Here is a 12327-nt window from a genome sequence, read left to right on the forward strand (position 1 = left end):
GAAGGTATCCATAGATATCTCAATACCTGATAGCAAATGCTACCAACGAAAACAATTGAGGATGAAGAAAAAGATGCATCGGTTGCTCGTTCTCATCCAGTATTGAGCACGCATAGTTTATGCTGCAGATGCTACGGTCGTGATTTACCTTACCGTATTTCTCCGAATATAGTCCTAATATTCCCCTCATTTTTGAGGCTTGAGTTTCCGGAAAAAATCTAAAAAGTGCACTTGAATATAGTCCCCCCCTTTACTTTTATCATGGGCATTTTTGGAAAAAAGGGGGGACTATATTCAGACAAATACGGTATTATTTGATGAAGTTTTTTGCCTCCTTAAAAGCAGCGTACTTGAATCCATCTAAGGTGACGAATGTTCTTCGAGGGATTGTCTCCGACAGACCATCCACACATTCGCACGTAGCTTAGACCTCTGCTCCTTTTACACAGCTTAGATGATTGAGACTGTACATTTGCTATCCATCGGTACTTCAGTTGCGAGGTGTATCGTGAATATTTCACAATTTCTGACTGAGGTACAGTGGCATCCACATGTCTGAATGACAAGATGAGCTTTGCTGAGTTATGGTTTTATTGAATTAAAATTCTCTAAAAAAGTGTACCACTCTTTCCACGTGCTGAAGAGCAGAAATCCAGAAACCCTTTAGTAGTCCCAAGTTTTCCGGATTTGAAGTCCTCAACTGTATTTGAGACCTCTCTGTATTGAGCTCTTCTCTGGGTGTGAGTTGCCTGGGTAATTTCTTCCCTCAGATTTGGGACCCAGCTCAACGTCCCTTACCACGGCCACTAGACTACACCCTCTAACCGTATCATAGCACGAATCTATTGTCAAATTATTTTGTTACCAGTATTTTTTAAACCAAAATTTGCTTTTAATTTTCTAAGCTATAAAAATAACTTATATTTTTTAAGCATTGTGGAATTTAAAATGGTAGCTAGACCTCTCTCACAGCTGAGAGGGTTGAGATTGTATATTTGCTATCCTTCGGTTGAGTACTTCAGTTGCGAGGTGTACAGTGAATATTTCACAATTTCTGACTGAGGTACGGTGGCATCCACATGTCTGAATGACAAGATGAGCTTTGCTATGCCAATCAACGGTTGATTGGTGATCGCCATTCATTGAATGTTGCACGTTTGGTGCTGGCTTACGATTAAAAGACCACAAAGCCATAAAAAAGCAGAAACCCTTTGGTACCAAACTTTCCAGATAAGAGGTCCTCCGAAACTGTTCTTATTTTTTTTCTGAATAATGCCTCACTCGAATTGTGAACACTGCATTACTGAATGAGCATTTTTCCACAAATTTAAATATTCAAATGAAAATTAAAAAATGCCGAACACTTTGCAAGCCATTCTACTTCAATACAGCCCCTGACGCAACTGCCACCCCCGATTACATCAAACTTGCGCACATGAAGCACCACAATGCTTTTGTTCTTTCTTAGAAGCACATTGAAGGTTATATTATTAGTATTGCTTTACAGCATTCTTTGGAAACCTAAAATTAAATATATAATTCACAGTAACTTTAAAATTAGAAAATGTAAAACGTAAATTTAAATGAGTGAGAAACAGAACAGCCTTCACCCGTGCATTTGAAGGTATAAATCCTCTATATTATTTCCACTGTATAGATACCTTTTTCTCAACTTATACGCAACCAAACTCTACAAATGAGGTATCAAAATGCACAGAATTTATCAGAGAACATGCAACAGTATATCTTACTTCCTAAATATTGCTTTTGTTTCCTAAAATTGGTTAAAAAAAATAATCGATTACAAAAATAATCGATTCCTTGGGACGAGGACGAGGATCTTGGGATGAGGACAATCTTGTCCTCATCCCAAGAATACAGTTAATGCCGTCGGATCCCACCATGCCTTTTAATTTGAATCACAGACAATTTCCCATTAAGGTTTCCTATGCGATGACTATTAACAAGACTCAGGGTCAGACTTTGCAAAGAGCTGGCTTAATTCCTGCCTGACCCTGTATTCTCTCAATGCCAACTTTATGTAGCATTCTCTGGGGTAAGATCTTTTCAAAATATTTTAGTAAATATTAAGGAAAACGCTAAACAAGTATTAACAGAGGATAGTGTAATTACTTCCAATGTTGTGTTTAAAGAGGTCCTCTGACCTCAATTTGTACACGAACATTCCAATTAAATTTGTACATAAGACCCTGCCTTTTTTTTCTACATTTTCTAATTAGAAACGCGCCTATCCCTCTTTGGACCTGCATTGAAAAGAGCAGGGGAAGCCCGCGCTGGGAGCGGGCGCATCACGCTCGTACATTCTTATTAGTGTTGTTCTTGTGGAGCCATCAGGATTATACTGATATTGTAATGTTTATTTTCAATGATAAATTTTCGTAAAAATATTATTAAGGATTTGAACCAACTTAATGTGCAAACCTTAATGTGCGACCCAACCATAGTCAACGGATTTAAAATGAATCACGGACGATCTGTGCTGTGTATTTGAAATTCAAATAATTGATAACTTTGCGTCATCGAATATCGAATAGTGTACAAAGCTCATTATTTAAAGTATTCTGCGACTCGACCATTCGAATGTCCCATCATTATTAAAAATAGTTTTTGGCTGTGGTATCGAGTAATTATGCGAATGAAGTCCTTGCGGCGAGAGGTGTTTACTCACGTCCTCGGCCAATCCTTCTCCTTCCGCTGCACTCTGCTTGAGCTTGCGCAACGCCTCCTCAAACACGGCCTTGTCCTTCAGGATCTTCTCCTTGAATTCCCAGAACTCCGTCAGCTTGTTGAGACACGAGACGCAGATGAACTGCGGGTATTCGTCCATCTTGGACACCTAAGGAAATGACAATCAATACAAATGCAATGGTTAAAAATTTCACAGCCAATACATCCATAGACACGGTTGCTACCGTTAGCAAACCTACCATCATGACTCTGAATGTAAACAGAAGCAGTGTCATATCCTTCACTCGGTGGAAACTTTGTCATAATTTTGGATATAATATTAACAACGAAGCCATTCCAAGTGTCTCAACCGTGAAAGACCTGGGTGTTTATTTTGACCAAAGTCTGTCTTTCAACGCTCATGCTGAGCATATTGTTTCAAAGTCATTACGTATACTAATATCTGTTCATTTTATCTCTGCGGGTCAGCTTTCGTGAGATCCCGGACACTATCGGAGGGCCTCGCTGAAGGGGGAGGGGCCTTGCTAAAGGGGAAGGGGTAGTTAAAATAAGAGTTAGAAGTTAAGTAGGAGTAAAATAGGAGTTAGAAGAGAAAAAAAGTTAGAAGGGGTAGTGCCGATGGATTTACAGTAGCTACATCCAAGAAGAATAGACGGAAGCGGGTGAAGCCAGTTGTCGGCAACAACTCGGAAGCAGGCTCAAACTTGCTTGTTGGTGTTCCTCGTCGTGTTAATATTTTTGTTGGACGAGTTGCCTTGGGCACTTCTCCCGGGGATATTCTGAAATTCCTAGCGGTGAAATTTCCTGAGAATGACTTTACCTGTGAACAATTCCGTTCGAATGACGCTCAGTGTTCTTTCAAACTGAATATCCCTTCTACCTTACGAAATGAGGTACTGAATTGTTCACTATGGCCCAGCGACATTATCGTTGGTAATTTCTACCCCCCTAGGAAGTCTCCTAACGCTCCTAATGTCAGAGAAACCACGGTCATGTCTCCAAACCCCTTCACAGTCCCATGTCAGGATGTTCCTGTTGATTCATTTGAACATTCGGTCGATGACTCAGTGAAACGGCAGGCGCTTGGTCAGAACAGTTTGATTAAGGCCAAACCATCGGCAGGGACTTCGTGACTAGATGCAGATGCAAATGTAATTAAGTTCCTTTACCTTAACATTAGATCGTTAAGGAACAAGATTGTTGATCTGGAAGTCATAGTGCAAGACACAAAATGTGATATTCTTCTTTTGACTGAACACTGGTTATTACCAAATGAAATCGAGTGCTATGTCATTAGTGATATGTATCTTGCTGCATCATTTTGTCGAAAGGATACAATTGGCGGCGGTGTTGCAATTTATTGTAATCGCTCCATGAAATGCTCGAAAATCAAGCTAAGCAATAACATCGAAAAAGTGAATGAGTGCGCCGCAGTGATATGCAAATCCAACAAATCCCGTTTCGGGATTATTGTTGTTTACAGGTCTCCCACCTCCTGTTTTCATTCCTTTTTAAAGGAATTCAGTGACACGATACAATCTGTGTTTAGTGCTAATGTTGACGACCTAATCATTTTTGGTGATCTTAATACTGATATATTATCTAACTCGACTCAGTACTTAGAACTGGATTGTCTTTTCCATTCATTTGGGTTAGCTGTAATGAACAATAATCCCACCAGAGTAACCTCACACTCTTCTACTCTGATTGACCTAGTAGTTTCTAACTTTCCAGAGCAATCTTTTTCCTGTGATACTACATCTTGCTATCTTTCGGATCACTGTATGCTAGGGGTTGTGTTGAAGATTACTGATGCTATACTCATTGATCCTATGTATGTAACTAAACGATTTTACCACAGGGAAAGCTGTGAGGAATTTATTTATAATGTGGCTAATACAACATGGAGTGAACAAGGCCATGGCAATCCACTCGATGTTGATGCTAGGTTTAACTCCTTCCTGAATGATTTTCTGTTGCTTTTTAATCATTCATTTCCTTTAAGAACCAGGAAGTTTAACTATAAAAGCAAAAATATTAAATTCCCTCCTGAGCTCCTAAATATGAATGCCAGGGTTAAAGAACTGCATAGACTGTCAAAGTTTTCTGATCCATCCCTCCTCAATCAATACAAAGCTCTTCTACATAAATACAAATGCAGTATTAGGGAATTTAAGAAAAATCGTCATAGCCATGTCATTGCTTCTTCAAATAACCCCTCCAAAGCTGCATGGAGGATTATTAACCAACAAACTAAAAATAACTTTGAACAGAGACCAACTTTTATCAAATTTAATGACCTACCTGTTTTGAACCCTATTGCAATTGCAAATTGTTTTAATAGCCAATTCTGTCAAACTGCTAATAACACAGATCTACCTTCTCTTAGTTGGGATAAAACACCCTCGTCAATTTTTCTCTCCCCATCTACCCCTAATGAGGTTGCCAACATCATCCACTCTCTTTCTAATTCCTGGTCAGTAGGATATGATGGAGTCCCTATACCTATCATTAAATTAGTTGCTAGGATTATTTCTGCTCCCCTGTCCGACATTTTTAATTTGTCTATCTGCAATGGTCATTTTCCTACCTACCTGAAAACTGCTGTCATCATTCCAATCCATAAAAAGGGATCCACCACTGAAGCCAATAACTATCGACCTATTGCACTACTCTCAGCTTTCTCAAAAATTTTTGAGAAACTCTTCTACAATCGCATAATGAATTATTTATCCCATTTTAACTTGCTGAATTCTTCCCAACATGGCTTCATCAAGGGAAGATCTACAATATCTGCAGCTTTCCAACTCATTAATGATATCACTTGGGGTCTTTCCAATCAGAAAGAAATACTTGGGATCTTCTTCGACCTATCGAAAGCTTTTGATACCCTAAATCATAATATCCTGTTCTCTAAACTCAACCACATTGGAATAAATGGCAATGCTCTAGCCTGGATACAATCTTACTTATCCAATAGAATGCAAATGGTTCAATTAAATACAACTTTTGCTGCTGGTGCTAACACACTTCGATCCAACCCTCTCAAATCGAACTGTGGGGTCCCTCAAGGATCAATCCTGGGCCCTCTTTTATTTGTCATCTTCATCAATGATCTCAAATATCACCTACCTATGTGTAAGGTGACCCTATATGCTGATGACACTTCTACACTGAACCTTGGCGATACGCTGTTAGGAGTAACGAATGCTGCTCAAATTACTGTTTCAACTATAGGTCAATGGTGCCATAATAACAGCTTACAATTAAATGACCTCAAAACATCTTTTCTCCACTTCCATAACAAAATTTCTCCCCCGACTTCAAGCCCTTTACTCCGAACTATCAGTAATAATTCAATCAAGCAATCTAACTGTACTAAATTCTTGGGTTTAACTCTAAATGAAAATCTTGACTGGCAATTCCACGTTGATAATCTCAACAAAAAAATTTCATCTGGTATCTTCATGATTCGTAAACTTGCCCCCACCACCTCTGTGGAGATCTTAAAGCTAGTGTACTTTGCTAAAATCCACTCCTACCTGTCTTATGGTGTGATATTTTGGGGCAACACCAGTGCTGCCACAAGGGCCTTCTCCATGCAAAAGAGATCTTTGAAGGCAATTGCTGCTGTTTCCATCAGATCTCCAGGAAAGCCACTGTTTCTTAAATTCAAGATAATGACACTACCATGTCTGTTTATTTTTTATTGTGCACTATTTGTCAAAATGTATCCTGATTTGTTCTGTCCGAGCTCTACCATTCATGATTATTTCACTCGGCGCAGAAATGATGTTCACCTGAGAAGGCAACCCTGTGCCTTATCTAGAAAGGGAACTCATCACTCAGCTTCCCTTATTTTTAATAAATTACCACCGCATGTAAAAACTCAGTCCAACATTGCAACCTTCAAGCGCGAATTGAGAAGGCTGCTTTTATCCAAAGCCTATTACAATCTAGACGAATATATGTGTGATAATGTATAATTGATCTGTGTCGTTTTTTTGTGTGTTTGGTATCTCCTTTTATCTGTAATATTCTCTTGACCATGTTCTATGTTCTATTCCTTGGACCAACAGAACAATAAAAATTATTATTATTATTATTATTATTATTATTATAGTACCGAGAGAGAGAGAGCAGGAGCGACCTTAACGTTGCCAAATGTACATAGCCACCCGTGAGTCTCACTGAAAAGTTGTGACTCATACGTGGCCACAGATATTTTGGGCCCGGCGGCGAAACAATGCATACAATGTATAGCTACTTATTTAGAGGGGATTGAGGATAATCCTATCTCAGAAGCCAGGATATTGTCCGCTAAATGCGAGACCGCTGGTGAAAGGCATACATAAGCGTAACATTCTGATAAACGGGGATTGCTAGGGAATTCGTGAGGATGAGGATGCAAAAAGAATGGAGAAAAGTAGCACGACGGGTATTTTATTAAATAATTTATTTTGTAAGTTATTGCTGGAGTGGTGTGGCTAATAAATCAACCTCCTCGTCTTCCCTCCCGTTAGTGTCCATATTTTCGGAGTCACTTTCGGAGCCTTCAATAATCACGCTCGGATGTTACTCTTTTAAATCAGAGGTATACAAAACTATATAGGTTGTAATACCCAAAGGTAAATACGGAGTTGAGGAAAAGGGTTAGGGTTTGGCAATAAAGGGATCGGAAAAGTACTGAGAGGGAATAGGTGGAGGGAGGGAGTCGGTGCTGATGGGAATGCAAAAGGTGAATAAAAATTTTCTGGAAAGGCGAAGGAAAAGGATTGAAGTGGAAGAATAAGGAACAGTAAGTTATAAGTTGGATTTAAATGGAAGAATCGAAGAGCACCAAGAGGACGCGCAAGATTTGGCAACACAGCTAGCAGATTCACGAAGTTGACGCGACGGAGGTCTGAGAGCGACTGAAATTCCGAAGTGCTGGGCCACGCCTACTGTCTACTGATTGGGAGAGGGAAAGTCACGTGTAGATAAACTTTCCCTCCTCTCACCCCAACTCGGTTAAGCCACACCAGCTCACCCACAAAGATAAAGTGAACAGACCTTAGGCTTAATAAATAGGCTGCTCAGTAATACAAAAAACATTTATTTGCTCAAAGTATTGTACTCAGCACTGCTAAGTCCTATTGTTGAATATAACAGTGTCATCTGGCATCCTTATTACAAAGTACAAATAAATAAAATCGAGAGAGTACAAAACAGATTTTTAAGAATAGTAAATTTCTACGCTGGATTTAATGCTCAATACACCCCATATAGAGAAACTCTTCAAATATTAGATATGGAACCTTTACTGGTCAGAAGGAAACTTAACGATCTGTTGTTTCTATATAAACTATGCCATAATTTGGTATATTGCACTTGTCTCAATGATATTAGTTTAAATTGCTTAGTTACCTCAACAAGAAATTGCAACACTTTCTTTGTTAAATTTTGTAAAAACAATATTGTTTATAATAATTTTGTCAACAGGGCAATGAGGTTATTTAACAGTGCATCACATGTTAAAATGCTGACATTTTTCATGATTCTTTTGACTCATTTAAACGAAATATGTTAACATATTTGCTGTCAATACACTACCTATCGACTTGATGTAACATGTTTATGATATGCTACTTTTATTGCACTATCATTGTAACTGTAAATGTATTAATTTTCTTGTAATTTTCCTTACAGTTAATTTTTTTTATTTGGGTTTACTCCTGTAAAATAAATATTATTATTATTATTATTATTATAATCTTTTTTCCCGATTGCATTCAATAATTAAATCCATATATGATTTAATAGAATAAAAATTACTGGAAATTTCCCACAAATGATTATATTCATCACTGGTTTCTATATACAGACTGCCCCTTTGACCGCATAATTTATTACCACTAATAGTAATCATTTTACCTCGAGCTGTATTAATGAAAATTGGCATAATGAACGGAAAAGGTTGTACGTTACGTTGAGTGTGAGGAAAATCTTACAATTTTGAACTTTTGGCCTGCCATAAGTGGATCCAAACAAAAATCTAAAATTTGCCTTATGGTGTTAAGAGACGAAGCCTTGTGGGGTTCGATATAAAAGGGACCCGGGTAATTATGCAGTTTCCAGACAAACCTCTTTTTGCATTTTTTTTTCAACTAATTTACTCAGAATAGTGTCCTGAATACGAAAATTTTTTGTACCGTAGAGTGGGGTGAATTTGTGACAAGGGGTCTATTTTTCGTATTTCTTATCTCGTGCCGCGACTGCTCGTCTCATGAAAGAGATCTACATTATCTACATCTACACAATACCCCGCAAGCCGCCTAAAAGGCGTATGACAGGGGGTGTTAGTACACCAACCGTTTACAGCTATAAAAAAAAAATGAAGGGCCCTAACGAGGTTGGGACAAGCATTTATTAAAGTCCTTTATGGTTCGGGGGAAAAACGAATTCGCATATCTATCCGTTCGGCAAAACTTCTCTCTTAATTTATCGCTTCTATTGGACCTGGAAATATAGTGTGGCTCTAATAATATGTTCTCTGTGTCGCTCTAAACACGTTGCGTACCAGGGTATTTAAATTCCTAGGAACGCCGATTTGGAAATATGTGCCTATTAGGGTGTAATGCCTTTGGTTTAAACATGGTTAAAAAGCTAATGTTTAGAATATAACTTTTCCCAATAAAACGTTATGATGCATCAATTCATTATGAACAACGAACAACAACTGAAAACGTACTGATGAATACGTATTGTACGCTTTAAAATTGTTTAGGTTGACGCGCCTAATTGACGAGAATCTTCGTCATCCGTCCGGAACATTCGGGAAAAAAATGACGAGAATTCTCGCCATCCGTACGCAACGTGTTAAAGATATCCATTTTCAATTGTTCAAGCAATCTAAGCCTAGTGCGCAGCCACTGAGTCTCCAACGGCTCCCAGCCCAATTTAATTAGCAACTGAAGAATGCTGTCCGTACGCCCGTAGCAGTTTTTGACGAAACGCGCAGCCTTCCTTTGTATTTTATTCAGTTTGCGGATTAAGTATATCTGCACCGGAACCCATGTGATATCGCTGCATATTCAAGGCGCGGTCGGAAGAGAGCGAAATAGCACCTTTCTTTTACTTTCTCATTCGATAAAATCTTCTCACAATACGCTTGACGAATCCTAATTTCTTCAGGGCTCTGCCTCAAATATTATTTATATGTTTTCCCCACGTGAGGTTCGCGGTTATCGTAACTCCCACGTATTTCACTTCGTCTGTTGCCTTTATGTTAATACCATCCACTGCATAAACATTGCTATAGTTGGACGAATTCCGCAAGAAATGTACCGACATGCATTTGCTCAGATTAAAGTCGAGTCCCCACTCTTGGCTCCACAAATGAACGTTCTTCGGAAACATTGTTTGGAGATGTACTAGGCATTTGTCAGACATGCCGCAACATGTTTCGGCAGCCAGATGGAGCTTCTTAGCACGTACAGTTCTTTCTGATGCCATTGTCTAGCAATTCTATTTTTTACTCTTTCGGAAAAGGAGGGAAACTTTATATTGTGAACAGGGATGCCGACTCACAGAAAAATATTGGGGGGGGGGGGCAAACCGGGGATCTTGCCACGGGAAATTTTAGGAGTAGTGAGTTTTAAGTTTTTAAACCATTTTAGAAGAGTCATATGATCAACATTAGAACCCTGATAGCTCGAATCTCTATATCTCGACACTCCGGGGAAAACTGGCAAGCCTGGCACTTTTTTTCCTCACACCCATAACAAATTTTTGAGGGGGCTCGGGCCCCCTCAGGCCCCATGGAGTCCGCGCCACTGATTGTGAAAACGTTTCTGTTAAAGACACATCTAAAACAGGTATGCAAATTTTCGTTTGATTGCCCTGGAGACAAAGAGATCAGGATAGTTGCTAATGGCTTCCGGGTGCAGCTGCGTGTTGTGCTTTGTCTCACAAGCTTTCGCGTCCGTTACAGGGTGCATCATCAGGTGATGAATGAAGTTACGGCATTGGTTGCGACCTCCTTTATTCAACAGTCACTTAAAATTATTTGGATAGTTGGATATCTTTTTTCTTATTTACTGTTGGGTATGCTACCATATGGAACAAAACGACCACAACCAATGATTAACGTGAAAATTACAGCATATTAAAGGAGTATAAGAAAATAAAAATTACTGCATTAATGCAAGGATAAACCGGGCTTATTACTTCCGTTAGAGTCCCCTTTGTAAAACGGAAGTGATCGCGAGCTAGCCACATTGACGGAAGCACTGTGTTCACCATTGACGGAAGCACCGTTTCCAAGCGTCTTAGTGCAAGACAGCGCTCTTCTAAAAAAAATCACAGACTGGCGAAAAAAGCTCTCAATGAGTCTGGGAAGCACTCTAAAAATATCAGAATAATAACAGCATAAATTATAGTACAGTAAAACCTCTATGTAGTGAGCCTCTTTACATCATAAACCTCCATACTTCATACCATTCCTACGGTCCCGTCAGATTTACATGTAAATTTATAGGCAAACCTCTTTGTATTGAACCTCTTTATATCGTAAAACCTCCACTTATCATACCAAGGAGACACCCCCGAGACGGCCTAACTACCTCTGCAAATCATACCGAGACAATTATATACCATTAATGCAGCCGCGATTACGCACATGGAATGAAATTTTCAGCAATAAATGTTTAACCCTTATTTTTTTTCTTATACACCTTGAATGGGCTATAATTTTCACGTTAATCATTAGTTGTGGCCATTTTGTTCTATACGAGAGCATACATAACACTAAATTAATAGAAAAAAAGGATCTATCCTAATCATTTTAAGTGACTGTTGAATTAAGAGAGATCACATCATTTTCACTTGAATCATGGCAAAAATCACGCGATAGCGCTCGCTTTTTGTAATTATTAAATAATAAATATATTTTCACTGATGCATGAATGTTTGTTTAAACGCATAAATATAATGGTTTAAAAGACAGTAGTGCCATTCAATTCCGAAAGATATGAAAAAATGGAGCCTATCACTAAAACCTCTCCATAGTGAACCTCCATACATCAAATTGCCCAAATTTTGGTCCCCTCCATTACGACGTAAAGAGGTTTCACTGTATATTGTTTGTTTTATGTAAATAATGAGCATTGCAAGACATTTAAGTGAAAGTTTGGGTTTTCCATGCTTTCCGATTATTCCTGCCGTCTCTCCCCATCTTCAGCCCACTAGGACAATCACAAGTGTAGTGTATTTATAACTTGAGAGAAGGTATTACGAACAAAATGTAAAGCAAAATATCATACCCATTGTAGGCCACTGGATTCAGGAGTTCATAAATGTAAACTGTACTGTGTACAAATATTTGACTGCATTGCCTATGTAAAAAAATGTGAAGGTTACTTTGCACGGAACGGCACTTTTCACTCTTACGGAATCAGGAGAAATAGGGACATTTACTACGTGGAATCCTCAACTACTAAGTCCTTACATCAAAAGGTCCACATTCCATGCACACAAAAATGTGTACTAATTTACCTGAGAATATACCACGATAAACAGTATTGAAACATTGACTGTTTTCAAGAAGACTATCTCATCAAATCCAGGGTTGATAGAGAT

The 12327-nt window shown here is 38.7% G+C and overlaps 1 protein-coding gene across 1 annotated transcript in view; it reads right to left on the minus strand.

Moving 5' to 3' along the window:
* Positions 1-12327, minus strand: part of LOC124170199 — a 44327-nt gene that overhangs the window by 17269 nt on the left and 14731 nt on the right. The window contains exon 3 of the mRNA XM_046548896.1: positions 2690-2857. Within this exon, the coding sequence (XP_046404852.1) occupies positions 2690-2857 (168 nt within the window). The remainder of the gene's footprint in view (positions 1-2689; positions 2858-12327) is intronic.

The sequence above is a fragment of the Ischnura elegans genome, chromosome 13, assembly GCF_921293095.1.
Source record: "Ischnura elegans chromosome 13, ioIscEleg1.1, whole genome shotgun sequence".
NCBI classification, from domain to species: Eukaryota; Metazoa; Arthropoda; class Insecta; order Odonata; family Coenagrionidae; genus Ischnura; species Ischnura elegans.